Here is a 22,389-nt window from a genome sequence, read left to right as displayed (position 1 = left end):
CACCTTGCAGAAACCCAGCTCTGACAATAACCTGCCACCTTCCCAAACCCTCGCCGGCTCCTCGTCACCTCCTGAACTGTAAGTTGAGGCTGCAGCAGAAGTCGGTGATGCCGACACCAGACTGAGATCCAGAGAAGTGGAGAAGCCGGGGGTCTCGCTGCCACACAGGCATTTCTGCCTTTCTGAGCCTCGATGTTCCTATCTGTCAGATGGGGCTGTGAGGATGGCCATATCTCCTGGACAGCACCCGCTCCCTGCAGCCTCCCCTCTTCATCTCCCGAAACACTCACACGCCCCACGTTCCTCCAAAAAGTTGTTTTTTGTCTTTTTTAAATAATGTGAAAATGCCACGCGAAGGTTTGAACCAGAGGCCCCTCCAGGGGCCAGGCTGGGGTGGGAAAGGGGAGACGCGAGATGGGGGGGTCCAGGTCCCTGAAGCCTTCGGCCCCTGTCTGGGGCTGGGAGTGGGTGAGGAGGGGCCTCCGCTGTGCAGAGGGGCTCCAGGCCCTAAAGAGTTCAGTTCAGTTCCGAGAAAGGCGGCTCTCCAGGGAGGGGTGAGGGGCTTCCTGCCTCATTTGGCCCCGAGGGGGTCAGGTGGCTCAGGGGAGCCGTCCGGGGGGCTGGGGGGCGGAGGGCCAGGGCCTCCCGTTTGGCACATGGTGGGGGAGGGGGAGGGCCCGGTCTCGGGGGCCTCCCCGGAGGCGGCGTCTGTGGTGGTGGCAGTGGCTCCATCGTCCACAGAGGATTCTACTCTCAACCCCTCTTCTGGGGGTGCAGGGGGGTCAGGTCTTCGGAGAGTCAGTTCTCCACGGGGCCTGAGGATGGAGGGAGAGGAGAGAGAAATGGAATTACTGGGCAGAAAGGCTCATGGCTTCTGGCTTGCCGATCGGAGTGAAAACCAAGCCCTCACCATGGGGAGGGCCCCACCTGATCTGCTCTGTCCTTTTTCTGTCCTCATGTACTCCCGCCTCCGACTCACTCTGCTCCAGCCACAGTGGTCTGCTTCCCTGCTGTTCCTCCAAGCACAGTCCTACCCCAGGGCCTTTGCACTGGCTGCTCCAACTGCCTGGCATGCCCTTAGCCCTTCCCATAGAACTCAGGCCTCCGTCACCATGCCCCTTCTTCAGGGGTCTTCTCCAGGCCATTCTCAGTCAAGCAGTCATCCCCCTAACCCCCCAAGGTCATTCTATCTCACTGCACTATAGTGGGGTTTTTTTTTGGTTTGTTTTTTTGTTTTTCGTTGTTTTTGGTGGCACCGCATGGCTTGTGGGATCTTAGTTCCCCGACCAGGGATTTCACCTCAGCCGTGAAAGCACTGAGTCCTAACCACTGGACCGCCAGGGAATTCCCTTCCACTATAGTTATTTTCTTTCACATTTCTCCTCTGGGATAATCTCAGTCATTGTCAAAGAGCTAGCTTCCTATCTGCTTGCCCCTCTAGACTGGAAGATCAGAGAGGATGGGACTGCATTTGGTCACTGCTGCATCCCCAGCATCCAGTAGAGGCCCTGCACAAAGTGCCGTCCCACCAGACTTTCCCACCATGATCCCTTCTCTCCCAGTGGAAGGAGAGCGTCCCACCCATACAACAGATCTAGAAAACCAAGGTCTGTGGGGTGGAGACTCAACCAGGGCTACCCAGCGGGCACCCTCCCGCTCACATTTCTCACCTGAGTGGCCTGGGTCAAGTCATTGCCCTCACTTCCAGTCCCTGAGCCTCGGTTTCCCTCTCTTTAAATGTGGAGCATGACCCTCGTGTCCTTTTCAAAGGAGTAGGGAAAGTCTGAGATTCCTGGCATCACTCAGCACCCAGGGAACGTGTGTGAAGTGGGCAGAGCCATGCCGAGCACAGGGGTCTGAGGAAGAAGGGGGCTCCGCCTGCCCCACACCCCCACCCCCCAGCCATGGTCTCGAAACTGGCTCAGCAGCTTCCCAGCCCAGCTGCGGAATATCTAAGGACTGAGTAAAGGGATTTGGGGTTTTGTGTGATCGGGCCCTCCCTCTCCTCTCCAGGTGAATAAAGGTGAAGTCATCCTGGATTGCTGGCCCTATGGGCCTCAGCCCTGACTCAACACTTGGCTGGTGTCCCCACGCCCAGGAACCCACCTCACCCTGTCCTCTTGGGGGCCTCCGAGAAGACCTCTGGGAGGAAGTGACATTTGGGGGTGGAAATCTGAGGATGTTGCCAAGTGAAGGGTCAACCCTCAGCCCAACCCTCCTGCCCTTGACTCTGTATGTCCTCTCCTCCCCCCGCTGGAGCCTTGCCTGGCCTCCTCCCCAGCCTCCCTGCCTCCACTGGCCCCCACAAGGCCCGGGAGAAGTCTTCCTACACCCGGGGCTGATGCTGCCCCTCCCCTGCTCACAGTCCTCCCGTGGCTCCCTAGTGCCCCCAGGACAAGTCCCCGCCCCTCAGCTTACCCTCAAGCCCTGCAGGGTCTGTCCTGCTCTCTCTCACTTCCCACACCCACCCCCGTCCAACCAACTCTGCAAGTAACCTCCAGACACACCCGCTTCCCTTCTGTTCCATGAATCAGCCAAGCTCTCTCCTGCCTCAGGCCCTCTGCAAGCTGTCCCATCTGCTAGCACGCTGTCCCCTTCCCCTTCACCTAGTTAACGACAACCAACCCTTCTCAAGTCCCTGGTTAAAGGACCCCTCCATCACCGAGGACACAAAGCCCTCTCCTCTTGTCATCTGCTTTGTCAGCAACCCTGAGTTGGCACTTATTCACTTACTGTGGGACTGTGGGGCAGTGCTGCGGGTAGGGCGGAGGGGGGCCACTGATCTTGCCCAGCACAGAATCCCCCGAGCCCAGTACAGCCGATGCTCAATAAGCATCTACTTCATTAAACGCAGTAACAGCTACCAGTTAAAGACCCCTGCTGCGTGCAAGGGGAGGATTAAGCCATGTAATCCCCTTAACAAACTTAGGAGTTAGATCCTGTTATCCTCCTCATTCTACAGAAACTGAGGAACAGAGAGGGAAAGCAACTTGCCCTAGGTCACCCAGCCAAGAAGTGGCAGGGCCAACACCTGAACTCAGGCACAGTGTAGGGGAGCAGGTATGGAGTCCCCCATGAAAAGAGCCAGTTGCACCTTCTCCCTACTTAGTTCTGTCCTCTGGGAACACCTCCACCTGCCTGGCCCAGTGCAAGCCCTGTGTGCAGGGATGTTCTCCCAAGGTGGTGGTGAGGATTAGCATTATGGCGTAAGTAAAACGCAAGAAAGGTACCTGACAAATGCTGACTACTGTAGTGAACACAGACTCAGAGGCCCGGCAGCCAGGGTTTGTGCCCCGGCTCCTCATGCCTCTCTGTGCCTCAGTTTTCTCTTCTGTAAAATGGGGATGAGACTAGAATACACCCCATGGGATCATAGGGAGGATTAAATGGGGTAAGATGTTGCAAGCACATTCTAGGGTCTATGGGAGTGCCTGCTGTTATTGCTATGGGGCTCCCTGGCCGTGTCCTCTCTGCTCTGGTTCATACTAACCAGCTTTGAGCCCCCTGGTTTCCTCTGGCTTCTTGTCTGCCTCTGATCAACCTATGCCCCCCGAAGGAGATGGGATCAAGATCCACCAAGTACCAGACAGGAATCTTAGCACAAAGATGGGGCAAAGATGGGAAAGAAAAAGAAAAACAAAAAGAAAGAAAGAAAGAAGGAGAGGGAGGGAGGGAGGGAGAGGGAAAGAAAGAAAGAAAGAGAGAGAGAGGAAAGAAAGAAAGAAAGACAGAAAGAAAGAAGTGATTTGGGGCTTCCCTGGCGGTCCAGTGGTTGAGGGGGCACGGGTTCCATCCCTGGTCGGCGAACTAAGATCCCACATGCCAAGGGGCGCGGCCAAAAAAAAAAAAAAAAAAAAAGATGGGCAAGACTCAGAGGGGATCCTTACAGAAGGGAAACTGAGCCTCGGGGAAGGGCGTGATTGCCCAAGCCCATCTGATGGACACCTCTTGGTCTGATCAGGTTCCAGAGGTGGGTGGGGTTTCACTGGTGAGCAGCCAGACAGAGAGGGGAAGGAAGAAACAGGGAGAGAGGCAAAGAAATTCAGAGAGATGGGGACAGAGATTGGCAGACGTGGGGCAGGGCCAAGGGTCTGAAGCACGGTACCTGCGGGCCGGGCGTCGGGGGCCCGGGCGGGGGGCCCCGGGGTCTCCAGCGCAGGCGAGACGGAGAAGCGGGAGAAGCACAGGGGGGGGCCTGGAGGGGGGAGGAGGGGGAAATCCTCCGCCCACTCGAAACTGCCTCCTAGCGTTGGGGGCGGGGGGGGGTGAGGAGGGAGAGGAGAGGAGGCGGTCAGACCCTCAGTCACTCCTTCAGCCCTCCAACCCCGCCCCTCAGAAGGCCCCGCCCCGCCGCTGCCCTTCCCATAGACCCCGCCCCCAACTCTGCCCCGCCCCGCCCCTCACCAAAGCCGCTGTCGTTGCTGGGAAACCCATCTCCGGGGGTGGCGGGGTGGGGAAGCGTCGGGGGCGCTGGGGGCGTTGACGGGTCCGTGTCCCCCTCGGGGGGGCCCTGGACACTCAGCTCGTTGGTTGGCGTCTCCTGTGAAGGCATATTAGGGGAGGCAAGAGGGGGCGAACCGTCACATCCCACTCACTACATCCCGACAAGCAACAAACCCGGCTAACATTTCTGGGGCTTCAGGCATCCCAATTTACAATCGCTCTCTCTGGAGATACCCTAATCTGCCTTCGAAGCCTCAGGCCAGCTTTAACCTCCCCCGGCCTGAAGCTCCTCCCCCGACCACGGAGTCCCTCCCACAGCTAAGCAGTCCACTGCAGGAATTCTCTCCCGGCTCCTTAACGCGCTGCCTCCACGGAAGCCCCCAACCCAGGACCCAGCCCTTAAGTCCCGTCCCGTCTCCATGACCCTTACTCACGTCCTAGATCTCGGCCGCAGGCGTCCAAGTGCGAGCCTCACAACTACCTGTTCCTATGGTCCTCTAAACCCCTAACCCATTTTGAGCATCTCCGGACCCTCCCGCAGGCCCCTAAGCCCCGCCCCCTGAAGAGGCCCCGCTCCAGTTTGTTTCAGTGCCCTAGGCCTCAGCTCTTGACCCTGTTCTCACTCATCTCAGGACCTTAGCATGCCCCGCCCCAGGTTCATCTAGACACGGCCCCAGTCCACAAGCACCACACCGCCCTGTTCTTTAAGCCTTACCTGCAGCTTCTCCATGACCCACCCCTAGTGGATAAGATCCCCTCCATCCTGAGCCGGCCCCTCGGCCTCCACAACATTAGAGCGCTGGTGCAGAAACCCCATCCCGAACTTCACTAGGCTCCGCCCCCACCTTACAGACCACGCCCTAATCCTCTCACTTTCTCCTTAGCCTCTGACTACCAGGTACCACGCTTTCCTTCCGGATCCTTTCTCATCTCCAGGCCTCTCCCTAGCCCTCCAGCATCCTCCCCCACCCCAGGCCCCACCTCTGCTCTAGACTCGGCCCTTCCCCTGGCCCCGCCCCATCCCCAGGCCCCGCCCTCACACTCAAGGACTCATCCTGCCCTATTTCCCTAGCCAGTCTCTCCCCAGACTCCGCCCTCACCCTGCAGGCCCCGCCCCCAATTGAGGCGTGGCCTTCCTCCAGGCCCAGCCCCATTCCCAGGCCCCGCCCTCACACTCAAGGCCTCATCTGGTCCTTCAAGTCCCGCCCCATTCCCTGGCCCGCTCTCCCACGCCCCGCCCGCACCCTGCAGACCCCGCCCCCAATCTAGGCACGGTCTTCATCCAGGCCCCGCCCCTCCCTAGACAACAGCCCCGGGGTCCTGCGCGGGGGCAGCCCACCTGGTCGAAGAGGTAGACGGTCACGTCCCCGTGGAAGGAGACCATCTTGCGCTTCCTCTCCAGCTCGCTGTCCTCGGGTTCGTCGGCCCCGCGTGGAGACTTGAGCAGCCCCCGCAACGGGCGGGCCGCGTCCGCGTCGGCGCTGCTCACCACGACGGGCACCGGGGCTGCCCGCGCTCTCCCGGGGCCCCGCGGCCCCGCCACCGCGCCCGCCGCCGCCGCCTCCTCGTCCTCCTCCTCGTCCTCGTCCTCGTCCTCCCCGTCCTCCTCCGACGGCCCCGACGCCCCCGCCCCGCCGGCCTCCCCGCCAGCCGCCCCGGCGTCCACGCCCTCCCACGGGGGTCGCCGCGGGCCCGGCCCCGGGAACGGCGTGAGCGTGAGCGGCGGCAGCGCCAGCGAGAGCCGCGAGAGCTTGGCTAAGAGGGGAGACACCCGGTGAGCTCCTGTTCCTGGGGAAACTGAGGCATGCCCTCCCGCCTAACTCTGTGTCCTCAGGTAATCTCAGCCACAGTCTGGGCCTGTTTCCACCCTTGTGAACCAAAAGGCTGCACTGGGGGTCTCCAGGCAGAAGGGTAGCGGTCTTCCCCCTACTCCAGTGCTTAACCCTCCCCGTGGCTCCCCAGTGCCCACAGCACAAAGCCCCAGTTTCTCCCGGGGCCAGGCCCGAGTGCCCTGGCTGTGCTGACCTCTCCTGGTTCTGCCCCCACCTCATTCTGGCTTGACCTCCATCCAACCACATGGGCCACATCCCCATTCCTCCCACCTCTGAGCCTTTGCATAGGCTGTTCCCTCTGCCTGGAACTTCCTTATCTAACTCAAGTCCTATTCATCGTCCAGCTCTGTCTGGACTTTCAAAGCCTTTGGAGATCTCCCAAGAGGTCAGGCCAGGCAACCCGCTCTGCACCCCATAGTACCAAGCACCTCGCCTTCCGAGCGGTTGATCTCAGTATAGAACTGTAATTCTGTGGCAGTGTGATTAATGTTTGCCTTGCCACAGAACAGAGACTGAGTCGGGCTCATTCTGGCTGTGTCCCCAAACCCCAAGCACATAGAAGTACTCAGTCAATATTTGTGGGATTAGTGAATAAATGTTCCCTGCTACATAACATTGACCAAGGTACTTTCTTTCCCTTTTTGGCCCTCAGTTGCCAGAAAATTGGGGTGTCTAGGCATCTCCAGGTCCTTTCCCTGCCCTAAGACTCCTTGATCTCAGCCTGCTGGGAGGGAAGGACTTCAGGTCCCTGGAGGAGGAAACCTCACTTCAAATACCAAGCCTACCCTGCTCTCTTGCTGTGTGTCCCTGGGCAAGCAGATCCACCTCTCTGAGCCTCTGTTTCCTCACTGGTAAATGGAGGGGGGGCCACTCATTCCTCCATTACTGCATAAGTGAGCTGTGTGCCAGGCCCTGTGGGGGGCGATGGTGGGGATGAGAAGAGGGTCAGGGCAGGGCAAGGAGAAAGATGGATGTGGACCGAGTCACTCTCCACCCCTCATTCACTCAACTCCAGCTTCACCAGCCTTTTGCTATTCCCTGAACATGCCAAGTTAATGCCCATCTCAGTGTCCTCTACCTGAAACATCCTTCTCCCAGATGTCCACCTGGCTCACTTCCTTCATGTCTGCTCAGAAGTCACCTCCTCATTGAGGCCTTCCCTGACCATCCATCTCAAGGTGATGGGGTGGAGTGGGGCTTTATAGAGGAAGCTATCAAGGGCTGTGGATACCCAGAGGAAGGACAGGGTGACAGTCTTTCGAAATCAGGAAGGCTTCCCAGGGAAGGGGAAATTTGAGTGGGGTCATGAAGGATGAGTAGGAGTTCACTGGATTTTAAAAAAAAAAAAAAGAAAAGCATGCTATTCCCAGTCTCTTCTCACCCAACAACACCGACCCCCCCCACCCTCGCCTCAGATCCTCTGAGACATCTTAGTTGCTCATCCCCTGTCATTTTCATGCTGCCCAGGGTCTTTGCTGACACAGCTGGTTGCAAACTCCCCACAACAACCTTGAGGAAGTGGTAGTGTTCTAATGCCGTGGGTTTGAGGAAGGAATGTTCTGTGCTCAGTCCCCTTCCTGACCTTTCCCTCTTGAGCCTCAGGCTCCTCTGGCAAACAGAGATAATAACTCTTCCCTCAAGTGTGGCTGTGAGGTTGCCAGTATAACACAGGCCCAGTCATTTATAACTTTCATACCAGGATTTAAGGAAATCAGGCCTCTGGATGATTCCAGTGGAACCACAGTCCCTATGTCCACATCTAAACAGGGGCTGTTTATTTTACTCTCCATTTATCTTCTCTTAAATTGTCCCCTCTCTATGACAAACTATTTCCTGTGTTCCTATCAAAACTCAGTTTCCAGAAAAGGCCTTTCTACTAGGCTTTCAAGCCACCAGTACTGTGGTGGGCAGGGCAGGGTCTGAGGCTCTCTGGGTCTCAGCCCTGGACGGCTCAGGGCCTGGCGCACAGGAGGCCTGGCACAATGAATAGATGCCTCAGCTTGTTGTTAAGTTTAAACCAGAGATCACGCACTGGCAGCCCAGCCCACAGAAAGCCTTCTTTTGAATTGGTTTCAACCATTAAAACACCCAGAACTCTGGCTTAAAGGGGGAAAGCAGCAGATTTGGCAACACCAGGTGGGCATTCCTGAATGGAGCTGAGAAGTGGCTGCATTTCCTCCCCAACTCCTACCCCATGTCTTCCAGCTCTCATTCATTCATTCATTCCCACCTGTCATTCATTCCCTTATATTGTCTGACCCCCTATGGGCATCTGAGTTTGCAACCCCTAGTTGACGTGAATTGTGATATAACAGCAGGTGCTTAGAAGTGCCAGGCATTGGGCCAAAGGCTTTGGAAGTCCTAACTCATTTAACCCTCACAATCCTATTAGGTAGGCGCTATCCTTTTTTGGCAGATGGGGAAACTAAGGCACAGAGAAGGTCATCTGTCCAAGATCACAGAGCTAGGAAGGGGCAAAGCCAGGATTTGAGCCCAGGGAGTATGGCTCTAGGGTCTGCACTTGTCACCACCAGGCTGACCTGTCTGGTACCCGGGAGCCTGAGCTTCTCAACTGCACCCTACATCTTGGAAGGAGCTGGGCCTCGGCCCCCAACCGCGCTTCCGTGCCCCCAGCAGCCTGCTCACCTTTGATCTGCTCGCTGTTCCCCTGAGGGGGTCCCAAGTCCAAGAACAGTCGTGGCATCTCGGGGCCCTTCCTCTCGGGCTTGGGGGGGTCCCCGTCTTCGTTGGGTGCTGTGTCTCCGCCGGCTCTGCTGTCTGGGACCCCGGGCTCTCCCTCGGAGGCTGCCTCCGGCCTGGCTCTCTGGGGCGCTGGCTCCGGCCTCGTCGGCTGTGCTTCCAGCGGCGGTGGAGGCGGCTGTGGCCTCGTGCTGTCGACCCATCCGGCCTTTGCGTCCACGCCGCTTCCGAGGCCGCCGCCGGGGACCATCCCCATGCCCACTGGGGCTCGGACCCCACTCCCGAGGTCCAGCCTCCCAGCCCCGGGGGCTCTCGGTGCCCCCCCAGTCTCGGGGGCTCTCCTCTCGGTCCCGGGTTCCGGCACCCCGCTCCTGGGGGCTGGGCCAATGGGGCCAGGGGCTGTCTCCCCGCCGTTCAGGGCCAAGGCCACTGCGCCAGGTGCCAGGGCTCTCTCCAGCGAGGTCTCTGGGGCTGGCTCCCCGTTCATGGGGGCTGGAGCCCCACTCTCGGGCATCTTCTCCCAGGGCCCTGGGGCTCTCCAAGGCCCAGTCTCTGGCAGCCTCTCCGGGTTCCTGGGGAGTCTCAGGCCCCCATTCTCTGACACCTCCTCGATCTTTGGGGGTGTCAGTCCCCCATTCACCAGCACTTGCTCTTCTCTCTCCGGGGACCCCAGGCCCCCATTCTCCAGCACTTTCTCCTCCCTCCTTGGGGGTGGCAGCTCCCCATTCGCCAGCACTTGCTCTTCTCTCTCTGGGGACCCCGGGCTCCCGTTCTCCGCCGCCTTCTCCTCGACGCCCAGGGCTCTCTGTTCCCCGTTCTCCAGCACTGTCACCCCGTTCACGCGGAGGCTCAGGCCCGCGTTCGGGCTTGGGGCTTGCTTCCCGCTGTCCAGGACTGTGGGGCCCCTGCTTGGGCCCGGGGCTCTCTCCCGGTTCCCGGGGCCTCTCCCCGCCCTCCTGGGCCCTGTGTCGCGGGCGGCTGCCCCCTTCTCCCCCAGGAGCTTCCTTGTCACGTCCTCCCGCAGGGACATCAGCAACTGCTCGGTGCTCACTTGAACTACGAAGGTCGGCTTCTCCCGGGCCCCCGGGAGCGGGAGGGGACCCGGGTCTGGGGGTGGCCGGGGCGCTCCCGGGTCGGGGGGCTCGGGGGGAGCCCGTGGTCGAGGGACCCCTTCCTCCTCTGCTGCCCCCCCACCGGGGAAGGCTCCCTCGGGGGAAAAAGGGGTCTCGGTCTCGTAGCCGCTGTCGCCCGGTTTGGGGCCCGGAGACGACAGGCCTGAGCCGGGACTGGCCACGGCCGAGGGGGGGTCGGGGGACACGGCCGGGTCCGCGGGGGCCCGAGGAGGTGGCGGCGGCGGGGGGGGAGCGGGAGGTGGCCCCCGCCCGGGGTACTGGGGCGCCGCCGCCCCCATGAGGGGGTCCAGAAACTCGGGGGGGGCCGAGGCGGGGGGGTTCAGGGGCAGGTCGGCCAGGGAGCCCCGCTCCGCCCGCAGGGACGAGTCGTCCTCGGGGGGATGGGGGCAGCCAAGAGCAGGGTGGCCGCCCCAGCCGGCGACGGCGTCCCCCCGCTCCAGGGGCAGGCAGGAGCAGGCCCCCTCGCGGCTGCACAGGGGACAGGGTAGGGGGCCCCGGCGGCTGGGGCCCCCCCCAAGGCTGCTGCTGTCTTCCCCCGGGGAGCTGCCCTCCTCCTCCTCCTCTTCCTCTTCGGCCCACGGGGTGGTTCCCCGCTCCCCCAGCACCTCGGCGGGGTCTCCTGCCAGGGTCTCCCCGGCGCCCCGGCCCTCGGGGTCCCAGCCGCTCAGAAGGAAGCTGCCGGAGGCCGAGGACTGGGCCGGGAAGGGCCGGGCCGCCGGGAAGAGGGGGGAGGCCCAGGTCTCGGACACCAGCTGGGGGACCTCGGGGGGGGCCTGGGGGGCCTGGGGGGCAGGCACTCCTGGGTCCAGGGGGTCCCAGTCACTGGGGAAGAGGGGCTCTGGCGGGGAGCCATGCTCCTCGAGGCGGATGTAGTATTCGCTGCTCACGGAGGGGCTGCGGGCGCTGATGACCGGCAGCACGCTGGGCGTGGACAGCGCCTCGTAGAAGGGGTTGGAGGGGTTGGCGTGGGGGGCCGGGGGCGCGGACGCCGGCTGCCAGGTGGGTGCCCCCCCGCCCCGACCGGCCCCCCGCCGCGCCTTCTCCCACAGGCACTCAAGGTTGAGGCCACGGCTACTCTCGGTGACCGTGAGCACGTCGTCCGGGTCAGCCCCAGGGAAGCCATCCAGAAGGGGGAACGGAGAGGACAGGGTCCCCGGGCGGGGCACGCTGTGCTGCGGGGGCCAGGGCCAGGGGAAGGGACCATCTCGGGGGGGCGGCGGCGGCGGCGGGGGCCTTGGGGGCCGCTCAGAGAGCAGGTAGGTGAGCTGCAGTTGCAGATCAGAGGCCGAGGGGCGCTGGGCAGGCGGCCGCCAGCAGGACTGCAGGATGTCATACCTGGGGAGGGGGAGGAGGCAAGAGTGAGTAGGGCAGAGTCCTGGGGGACGGGGGGCGTCACTGGGGGTGGGCAGAGACCAGGAGAAAGTGGGGGGCAGAGACCCAGGGAGAAGAGGACCAAGACCCAGGGAGAGGGGGGAACAGAAACCAGAGAGAGGGCGACAGAGACCTAGAAGAAGAGAGGACAGCAAGGCGCATGTGCGGAAATGACGGTTAAGGCGGCCTTCCCGTTTGGGTTACAAGTTTTGGAATCACAGACAAGCAAGCAGCAAGGGTCTTCTAGGGCTGGAGAAACTACGTTCAAACACCAGCTGTCACTCCATGCCTCAGTTTCCCCGCTCCAAGTAGCAGATGCTGGCGGAAGGGGTGGGGGGACGTCCCCACTCCATTCTAGGGCTGGCAGCAAGTGGTGCAATTGTGGAGGGGGGAGAGTGTGAAATGAGGCGGGGGATTCTGGGATCATCCTGGGGTGGGAGGTAGAAGGTCAGGGGTCCGGGGTCAGGCCCCGCCCTCACCAGTAGTCCCCGTAGGGCAGCTTGAGCCTCGGCCTGGCCAGCTTGACGTGCTGCTGACGGACGACGAAGGCGAGGACCTCCTCGTCTGATAGGTGGCGGTAGGGCTGTGCCCCAAACTCAAACAGCTCCCATAGGGTCACCCCTAGGGACCTGCGGGGAGCAGAGGGCAGAGGAAGGTCAGAGCCCTGCCCTGACCGGCCAGGGGGCCGCCCCTCCAGGCCTCAGTTTCCCGAGCCGTAGAACCTGTGACCCTTCCGCCTTCCTTGCCCTCCTCGGCCGCCCCCCACGCCCGGGCCCCTCACCAGATGTTGCTCTCGCGGCTCTGGTCCACCACCATGAAGGTCCCGTGCAGCTCCCCGAGGAGCTCGGGCGCTGCCCAGCGCAGCGGGATCCACAGGCGCTCGGGGGTCAGGTAGTAGTCCTCCTGGGCGTGGGTGGCACGGGCGCGGTCAGGCAGGCCGGGGCGCCCCCCGCCCCCTCCCGCTCTGATGGAGGCCAGCCCTCACCTTGTAGTTGCTGTGCGCCAGCCCGTAGTCTCCGATGCGCACGGTGAGGTCGGAGGTCAGCAGGCAGTTGCGCAGGGCCAGGTCGCTGGGGGCGGGCGAGGGGGGCGAGGTAAGAAGGGGGTAGCTTGGGGAAGCCCGCCCCCCCTTCCTAGGCCCCGCCCACTTTCCCGCGCTGCTCCCCTTCCCTCTTCTTTTCCTCCCTCCTCCTCTCCTACCTTGACTCCTCCCCCTCCCCTGACTCCTCCCTCTCTTCTGTGACCCCCTCCTCCCTTCCTGACTCCTCCCCTCCTCTCCTGACTCCGCCTCTTCCCCCTGACCCTCCTGGGCTTTCCCCCCTTTTTGTGTCTCCCACTCAGGCCTCCTTCCCTCCTTAAACCCCTCCCCTGTGGCCTCACCTCCCACCCCCGTAGCCTGGCCTCTTTCCCCTAAGTTGTCCCCTCCCCCCCCAATTCCTCCCGGTGGCCCCCGGGCTGCCACCTGTGCACATAGTTGTGGGAGTGGAGATGTGCCAGCCCACGGGCGATCTCCAGACCCATCCTCTGCAGTGTCCGCAGGTCTCGAGGGGGCAGCTCAGGGGACAGGCCCTCGGGGGGCCGCTGGGCCCGGAGGTAACGCTTCAGGTCCCCCTGGGAGAGAGGGCAGGGAGGGGTCAGCACCACCGCCCCCTCCCAGGCACCCACGCCAGGCAATCCGAGGCGAGGATGGGGCGACCTCCGCCCTCAGTGGGCAGCCCCCTCTGGACCTCAGTTTCCCCTGCTGCTTAGAAGCGCGCAGGAACGGCACCCACCCGCCTCACGCGCTAGTTCAGGGCACACCACCTGGAGAGTGAGTGCTCATCTACAGAGACGGCAGTGCTCGTCACAGGTGTTGGTGTGATGCTGATGATGATGATGTCATTGCTGAAGATCCCTAGGAACTGCCCTGAGCCCTCACCCCGCCCAGCTCCCGCCTCTGCCTCCCCCGCCCCAGACCCTCACCAGTTGACAGAACTCCATAATCAGCAGAAAGGGCAGTGTCTCCACGCAGACGCCCAGGCACTGGAGGACGTTGGGGTGCTGCAGGCTCCTGGGAGGGCAAGGGGGTTGCCTGGGTCAGGAAACAGCCGCTTCTATCCCATCCCAGCCCTCTGTCCCACCCCAGCCTCCCAGCAAAACCAAACTGTTGCTTCAGCCTCTTTGGTCTCAGTTTCCTTACTCCTTCCCCACATCCCCGCCTCAGGACCACCCCACTGTCTCCCAGTCCCTAAGCCAGACCCCCAGGCACCTCCTTGCCCCTCCTTCTGGCTGACCACCCCCTCAGCCTTTCTTCCTGCCCCCTGACTCTTCCCCCTCCCCTGCCCTCCCCACAGCCCCAGCTCAAGCCTCCTCCTCACCTCCTGGACTCTCTTCTCAGCCTCCTGCCGGCCTCCCTGCCTCCAGTCTCTCCCTTCCAGTCTGTCCCTGACCTGATGCCCACCTGCTCACGACCCTCCATGGCTCCCCGGTACCCTGGGACAGAGCCTGGCTCACTCCTCGGTCTTTCCCGCCCCTCTGCCTTCCCCAGCATCATTCTTCACGCCCGTGTACCTCTCTCCAAACTCCCAGGTGCCTGCTTAGGCTCCAGGCCTTTTGCATGTACTTCTCTCTGTGGAGAGTACTCTCCTCTCGTCAAAGTCCTCCTCATCCCTTAGTGTCAGCATCATTTCCTCAAGAAATGTCACTGTCCCCTCCAACACTGGGGGATGCCCCTCTTTTATCCTCACACTGTGGGTAAGAGTCAGGCTTGCGGGTCTGAATCCTGTCTCCACCTTTCCCAAGTGTGTAACCTCACAGAAGTCATTTCACCTCTAGATCTGCTCTAACACGGGAGCCACCGGCCATATGTGACAACTGAGCTCTCGAAATGTGGCAGAGGTAGCTGAGGAAAGACATTTTGAACTTGACTGCATTTTATTTAAGATGAATTTAAATAGCCGTATGTGGCTAGTGCTTGCCAGCACGGGCCTAGAGAGAGACAGGCAAGGAAGCAAGTAAATGGATGAAATAACGACAAACTAGGATACGTGTTATGCAGAAAATACACAAGTTGATGTGATGGAGCATCCCAGGGTCCTCCTTAGGTGGGGGGGGGGGAGGGAGAGAGAGAGAGAGAGAGTGTGTGTGTGTGAGTGTGTATGTGTAAGGGAAGGCCTTTCTGATCTGAGACCCAGGAAGGGCAAGGGTTCCCACCATCTGAAACTGCGGCTGGGTGAGGCAGGAGTGATATTCTAGACAGAGGGAACAGCAAGGACGGCGGTCCTGCGGCAGGAAAGAAGCTGGCATGTGGGAGGGTCAGTGGGGAGACCGGGTGGCAGGGGGCGAGAGGGCTGGTGGCAGGAAGGGAACAGGGCTTGTGGGCTGTAGGGACCAGTGGGGCTTTGTCCTGCGGGCCACAGAAAACCATGGGAGGTTTCAGAGGAAGGGGCTAATAAAATCTCTGGGCAAAGCTCACGTTTATAACCCTCTGATAAGAGGTCCCCGTGTATGCACCCTTTTCATGACAGGGCACTTACTACCCCACAGGGCATTCATGTAACAAATGTTTATTTAATTCTTGTCTAGAAGCCCTTAGAGTGGAGGGGAGACCAGGCAGGGGAGGGACAGGGTCCTGCCTTCCCAGACCTCCCAGTCCAATGGGGGCAGGGGTGGGAGGACCCTGGTCTGTGATTCTGATTCTGTCCTTCCTCACGCACAAGCAGGGGCCCGAGGAAGGGAACCACCATGGGGTACCAGTGCCTAACACAGGGTCATCTCGCATCCTCTCAGCTGCCCTCTACATGAGGCTGCTCAGACTTCCCGGACTCCCTTTCCAGATGAAAATACTGAGGTTCAGAGTGGAGAGGGGCAGGTCTCCAGCTCAGCTTCTGCGCTGTCCCCTCGCCTTCATCACACTGCCTTCCTTTCCCTGGCTCTGTCCCAAGGAAGGACCTGAGGCTCAGGGAGGGAGATTCTCTGGATTGAGTGGCACAGCCAGGAAAAGGTAGATGGAGGATTCGAATCCAGATCTGACCCCATACTGCACTCCTCCCACTTCCAAATGTTACCCCCCTGAGGCACAAACTCAGATATTTGGGCCTTCAGAGCCCCGCGTCCACCAAGAAGTCCCCATACCTGTACGGCTGTGCTTCTGAGATGAACTTGCGCTGCTCCAGGGGCCCTGCGCTGGCTCGGAGCTCCTTTACCACCACCTGGGCTGGGGTGTAGTCCGAGAAAATCTCTCCCAGGATCACCTGATCAAGGGGGACCCAGGAATCAGCGCCTGTGGTTTCCCCAGCCCCATCCCAGGGACCACCTCCACCCCACCGTATGGCTCCCATCTTCCCCCTCTTTCCAGCCTCTTCCTTCAAATCCCACCACCCTCGTACTCCCACCAGACGCGGGGTTAGAGACTCACAGGCCCAGAGTCCGATGGACGCAGGGACGGGTGGAAGGATGGACAGACGGACGCGTGGAGAGCCGGATGGCGAGGCGGAGTGGTCAATGGAGTGAGGAGGGAGGCGCTGACCGACAGGTGGCGGGGGGATGGAGTGGATGGGAGTGGGTGAGAGGTGAACAGAGGGGAGGGCAATGGGTGGGCTGAGGGGGGCAGGGGGACGAGGCAGGGGGCAGATGAGAAGTGGTGGGAGCAGGGGGGATGGACACAGAACAGGAGCCTCGCCCTGGGTTGTATGCGCCCTCCACCGCCCACCCCCAGCCCCACTTACTTACCTTCCCAAACCAGCCACTCCCAATCTCCTGCAGGTAGCTGAGGTGCTGGCGGCTAAGGCCCAGGGGGGTGGTCATGTCTGGTGGGGGGCAAACGGGAGAGGCACCTGAGCCTCTCTCCCCTCCCAAGTGCCATCAACACCCCTCAATCCAGTGGGGACTGGGGTCAAAGCAGACACAGCACATCTGTTTTCATTGGCTGCCCCAACATTCCACGATGGGAGCTCTGCCTCCTCATTGGCTGCCCACAAGGTTCCAACGTCCAATCTGTCCTTCCCTTTGGCGTCCCAAGATCCTATGACACGACTTCAGCCTGCCATCGGCTACCTCTGACCTTAAGATCTAGGCTGACCTTACCATTGATTGCCCCACAAGAATCCCCAAATCTGGTTGTGGATGAAGCAATGGCTTCTACCAAGATGTTCTCTGACTTCCTTCAGGCTGCTTCCAAGATTCCGGGGCTCCCACCTCTGCCTTTCCCCTTGGCTGCCTTGGGCCTCTCTGCTCCCTGTTCCCCGAGGGAAAACTCTCAGGGCCTTCCACCCTGTCCTGTGGGGCCATGGGGCCCTAGTCAGGGTGCGGGGCAGTACCTGAGTGGGATGGCTGCGGGGCAGGCATCGGCAGGGAGACCTCGGCCAGAGGGAGAATGTAGACATCAGGCAGTGACTGTGAGGAGGAGGTCTCTTCGGCGGGGGGAGTGTACTCCCCGGAGCAATCCTCCCCTTCCGGGTTCTCAAACTCCTGGGGCCGGGAGGGGTGAGGGGTGGGAGAACACAGGGCTGAGACACGCCATGGTCCTTCTCATCAATAGTATCCCCATCTTTCTCATAACTGTCCCCCAGTCCCAGTCCCATTCCCATCCCAAGGCTCTGGACCTTGCCATAACTTCAGGCCTGAAGGGCTCTCAGACTCACTACGCCGCTCCCCCTCCTACCACCTGGATTGAGGGGAAAAGGACTTGCTGGCGTCTTCCTCCCGACCTTGAATCCCCTCATGCACCTCACCTTGAAGCCGACATCGCCCCGTTTGCAGCACAGACAGGTGAGGAGGAGGAAGATGAAGGCCAGCAGGCCAGAGCAGGAAATGAGGACCACGGCATAGGGAGGAGCCAGAGGGGCCCGGCCCAGGGCGAATCCATCTGTGGGCACAGGACTGGGCTGGGGTCCCGGCTTGCAAGGCCCTGGCTCCCGGATTCCTTGCCCCTCCCCGTCCAGCTAGTCTTCACTACAACTCCCATGATGCTCTGCAACCAGGGCCCCTTGGCAGAGTAGCCGGATGGCCCAGGGCATTGTGGGAGTTGTAGTTTGGGGCCTTCTCAAGTGTTTGGGTTGGGGGTGGGGTCCCTCCTCTCGCCCCAAGCTGGGACCCCCCCCCATCACCTCACCCCCAGGCTTGGATGAATTTCAGTGAGGATTGAGGGAAAGAGGAGTAATAGTGGAGCCTGGAGCTCTCCGAATTTAAAATACGCTTCCCACGACAGCCTTCTTACCCCCTGTTTGGGGAAGAGGATGAGCCCCCAACTGCAGGCTGGGAGAAGATTCTTGCCCCATGCTGGAACCTCCTAGTTACGGGGGTTGAGGCTTGTTTCTTTTAGGGACGCTTGGAGCACACACATGTCCTCTGTTCCCAGCCCAAGCCCCTGTGAAGGGAGCTCCGCAAGCCTTGGGTCTCCCCCAAAGCCAGAGACAGCCTCCAATGCTGTGTCCCCCTTAGAAACAGTATTCCTCCCCTGTGTCCCCAATTCTCCCAGAGGCCCTGTCCTTCTCCGGCTCCCTGCACACACCTGCACACACACGTGCGTGTGCACACACACATGTTGCCCGAACGGACCCCCTCCCCACCCAGCCCCCAGTCTTCCTCCCACAGGCCCTGCTAACATAGGCACCGTCCCCGCGGCTCCCCAGGCCCTGGCTCGCTGCGGGAAGACGCCACACAGGTGATGGAGCCGGAGCCCTGCAGACAGACCTCCAGGGCAGGCCAGGGTGGGGGTGGGGGCCGCTGGACAGCCGGATGGCCGGACAGACTTACCTGGGTGGGCCGGGGACGCCAGGCAGCCGGAGGTGGAGACGGCCGCGAGGAGGATGAGGGCGCCGGGAGCAGGCATCTTGTCGAGGATGGAAGGGAGGTGGAGGTGGTGGCGGCTGGGGAGGAGGGGGGGGCGGGCCCTCAGCCCCCAGCCATGGGGACCCGCGCGACCCTGGCCTCCCCCCAGCCCAGGAGAGGGGCAGGAGACTCAGGACAGGGGGAGGGAGGGGCTGCTTACTGGCTCAGGTACCCCCCTCCCCCTCTTTGAAGGGGCAGACAGATGAAGGGATGGAGAGGCGGACAGAGGAGAGGAGCTGGGGAGCCGGGGTTGCTGGGGGGGAGAGGGTAGGATGGGGGGGGGGAGAATGAGGGCCCCGCCCCCGAAGGCAGCCGGGATTGGGGGAGCAGAGAGCCTGTCAGAGGAAGGGTGGGAGGAGGGAGGATGGAGGGAGGATGGAGCGTCGTCATGGCAACTGGCTCCCCAGTAGCATTGGCTGCCAGGAGGGAGGGGAGGGGGAGGGACAGACAGGGACCAGCAGATCCTTGTGGGGGGGGGACACAGGGCCCACAGTGCCTGGCCCGGACACTGCTGTGACATGCCACCAGCAGGGACACGTGTGCTCCGCGCCACGATGCAGATGTCAGGCAGGCACACGCAGCCCACGCATGGCTGACACACGTCGCAGAGACCCTCATAGACAAGCACATCACATACAAAGGTGGAAAGCTATCGGCAGACGGGGACACGTACACGTCACACACAAAGACGCAGGGATGATAGGCTGCACTAAGAACGCACAGGCAGGCCGGCCCCCTGCACAGATGCACCCGGCCACGCAGGAACGCCAAGTGCATCACAAAGACCCACACATGCCACAGACAAAGTAAAGCCCCAAATCCACAGACACACACGCCACAGACAAAGATCCACGCAGACACCACGGTGACGTGTCAGGCACAAAGTCACGAACACAGACATTCCACAGACAAATGGGCAACAAAGAAGACCCATAGACACACGCATCAGATACACAGATAAACACAGAGATGCACATCATACGAATATGCAGACATCACTTGCACGGAGACATACACATGACACACACTAACACAGACACAAGTATACCATGCACGAATATACACAGACACACAGCAGATACATGGAGAGACCCACACATCACATATGCAACTACACACACACCACACACACACATATACAGATACAGATACATCAAAGATACACACATGTCTCACACAGACCCATTTCACTCACATGAATACACAGAGACACATGTCACACAACCAGATACACATGTACAAGCACAACTCACACATGGATATAGAGCACGACACATTCAAAGACTATACAAAGCTACAAAAGTCACCTACAAAAATACACATAAATATATTACACTGATACATACATATTACATACACATATACACAGTCACGCACATTTTACATACAAGAAACACGCAGACACACACAACACAAGTACACACATTGAACACACAGATACACACATTGCATACCTAAACATACCTGGGCACACACGTCACAGATGTACACACATTTCACACAAGGTTACAAAGACACAGTACCCCACCGTAGTCACATATCACATACACAAATACACACAGGCATACAGAACACATACAAAGATACACACAGGCACACGCATCACAAATACCCACATTTCCTATGAGGTTACATAGCCATTACACAACATAGGCACTTGCCTCATACAAAAGATACATGATCATAGTTTATTTATTTATTTTATGAGCATTTACTGCGCGCCAGGCATTGTTCTCAGCGCTTTACACATATTACTTTGAAATCCTGACGTCTGCCTCCGAGACAGGTTCTTTTATCATTCCCATCGTACAGATGAGGAAACAGGCACAGGGAGGAGCAGACATCTGCCCCAAGGCACACAGCCGGGAAGTGGCAGACTGGGGACTGGAACTCGGTCCATCAGGGACACAGACAAAACAGACAAGGACGCACACATCACGTGCCAGGCCGCCGCCGTCTCGGGGTCACCCTCCCCCACCCCCGCCCCCGCACAGCACCCCGAGCTGCAGACACACCGGAAGCACGGACGCCCACCCTGCGCGCGGACGTCTCTGTAGTCCGTGAGCCCCTGCGATGCGTCCCTCCCGGCTGAGGCTGGGCGGGAGCTGCGCATCTCAGGCGCAGTCTCACTACACACAGCGGAGGCGACCCAGACACCCCCTCCCCAGCAGGCCCACCCCCGCCCCCCGCCCCCCGCCCCCCAGTAGGGGTCGAGGACCCATCGGGTCCAAAACGCGCAGCCTGCGCACTCAGAACAGGCGACCCGAGGGGAGGGGGAGGGAGAGAGGTTCAGTGAGGCTCATTGGAGAAACTGAGGCAGGTTCATCAAGCCAGGAGGGGTGGTAGGGACGGGGTGCCGGGACCAGGGCTGCAGGGTGGACTGACCATATGCAGGTAGAGAGTACGGAATTGGGGGCTGGGGGATGAGGAAAGATGCAATTATCTGCCAGGGTGGCTGAAGGGCACAGACCCTGGAGAAAGCAGAGGCTCATGGGAAATGTAGTCCCATCCCTGAGACGTGGGAAATGGAGTTCTGGTTCATCCAGAAGGGAGGCTCGGGTTAATCGTCGCCTTCCCCCGCCCGCACCCACCCCACCCCGAGGAAGCGGCGGGTGGGTGAAGGTAGCAGGAGGCGGGGCACAGCTGCCCGAGTCTTTGGAGATGACGTGGGCAGAACTCTGGAGTCCTAGGGAGCGGCACAGGCGGGGTTGCAGTCCTAACTCTGTCCCTGGTTTGCTGTTAGTTCATTTATTCACTCAACAGACGTTCATTAAACCCACTGTGCTCAGCCAGACCCTACGCCAGAATTTGGGGGTGCAGCACGGAACAAGTGAACCCCTTCCCTGCGTTGACTTTGGGCGTGGGTAGGTGCATGTCACAGAGACTTGTAGAAAGTCCTCTAGAGTTTTTCAAACTGAGAACAGTGAGCCATTACCGAGGGCTGACATCAAGCTTTCGGGCTGTGACCAGAGTTTTTTGAAAAATAGAATAATCTAGAACATTCGGAGGAAATATATATATATTCCTCCCACTCCCCCTCCCCCCGCCCCTCCATGGGTCACAGTAAAAGAAACAAGAGAGTACACGGTAATAGCTGAAATTCAGTCTGAGACAAAGTGACATGAAATTGAGGCCCTGTGGGAATGAGCCAGCGAAAACGAGAGGGAACAGTGTGTGTGGGCAGAGGGAACTGCACGTGCAAAGAGGAAGGTAGGAGGTGGCTGTTGGGGAGGGGGAGGAATGAGCACAAATATTTAGTTTGTTCTCATCGCAGGCCAGGCACTGATGCACACCCACCCTCACCGGCCCCTTCCTAAGATGGAGGCAGCCATTGGGCAAACTGGCACACAGACATGCAACTTCTAACAGTGTTAAATGCAATAAGAAAGAGGATGGGAGCGGTGTAATTTAGGTTGGGGGAGGAGTCAGGGGAGGCTTTCCTTGAAAGGTGACAGTAAAGCCCAGATCTGTGAGGGGAAGGAAAGAGGTAGGAGGAGAGCAAGGCAAAGAGTACTAGGGCAGAGGGAATAGCACTGGGGGTGGCTCTGAGGCTGGACAGCCCTTGGGGCTTCAAGAAGTGAATAGGAGGCTGATGTGATTGGGTCTGAATGGGCAGGAAGTGGGGACATGAGTAATGTCACTGGAGAGAGAGATGGGCCAAGCCTGATGAGGAAATTGAATTTATTCTCAGCCAGTGAGGAGCTAACCAAGAGTTCTAAGCTGGGGAGGGATGGGATCTGCCCTTGGTGCTAACAGGCTCTCTCTGCCTGTGGTGTGGGCAGAGACTGAGGGCGGAGGCTGGGAGTCCAGGGAGGAGGTGACTTCCATGGTCCAGGTAAGAGATGGAGGTGGAGGCAGAGAGGAGCAAATCGCTTCAGGACAATAATAAGTGTTGACAAGGATGTGGAGAACTCGGAACCGTTATACACTGCTGGTGAGGAAAGTGCGGGCACCTTAGAAAACAGTCTGATGCTTCCTTAAACAGGTAAACACAGAATTACCATGTGGCTCAGGAATTCTGCTCCTAGGTATCTCCTCAAAGAAATGAAAACACATGTTCACACAAACATTTGTATGTGAATGTGCATAACAGCCTTGTT

The 22,389-nt window shown here is 60.0% G+C and overlaps 1 protein-coding gene across 1 annotated transcript; it reads right to left on the bottom strand.

The window, feature by feature from the left end:
• Positions 1-674: 674 nt before the first annotated feature.
• LMTK3 (lemur tyrosine kinase 3) lies at positions 675-18,549 on the bottom strand. Its single transcript, XM_082437359.1, has 15 exons — positions 18,215-18,549; positions 17,191-17,324; positions 16,777-16,927; positions 16,190-16,266; positions 15,593-15,711; positions 13,442-13,529; positions 12,942-13,090; positions 12,465-12,549; positions 12,261-12,382; positions 11,959-12,108; positions 8,922-11,443; positions 5,783-6,198; positions 4,405-4,540; positions 4,106-4,243; positions 675-815 (listed from the first exon to the last, which is right to left on the bottom strand). Exons 1-15 carry the CDS (start codon positions 18,288-18,290, stop codon positions 799-801), a joined length of 4,380 nt encoding a protein of 1,459 aa, XP_082293485.1. The 5' UTR covers positions 18,291-18,549; the 3' UTR covers positions 675-798.
• Positions 18,550-22,389: the final 3,840 nt, after the last annotated feature.

Source organism: Balaenoptera physalus, assembly GCF_965194825.1.
Source record: "Balaenoptera physalus genome assembly, chromosome: 19".
Classification (NCBI taxonomy): domain Eukaryota; kingdom Metazoa; phylum Chordata; class Mammalia; order Artiodactyla; family Balaenopteridae; genus Balaenoptera; species Balaenoptera physalus.
Note: the sequence above shows the minus strand (reverse complement) of the source record. Positions and strands in the feature narration are given on the sequence as shown.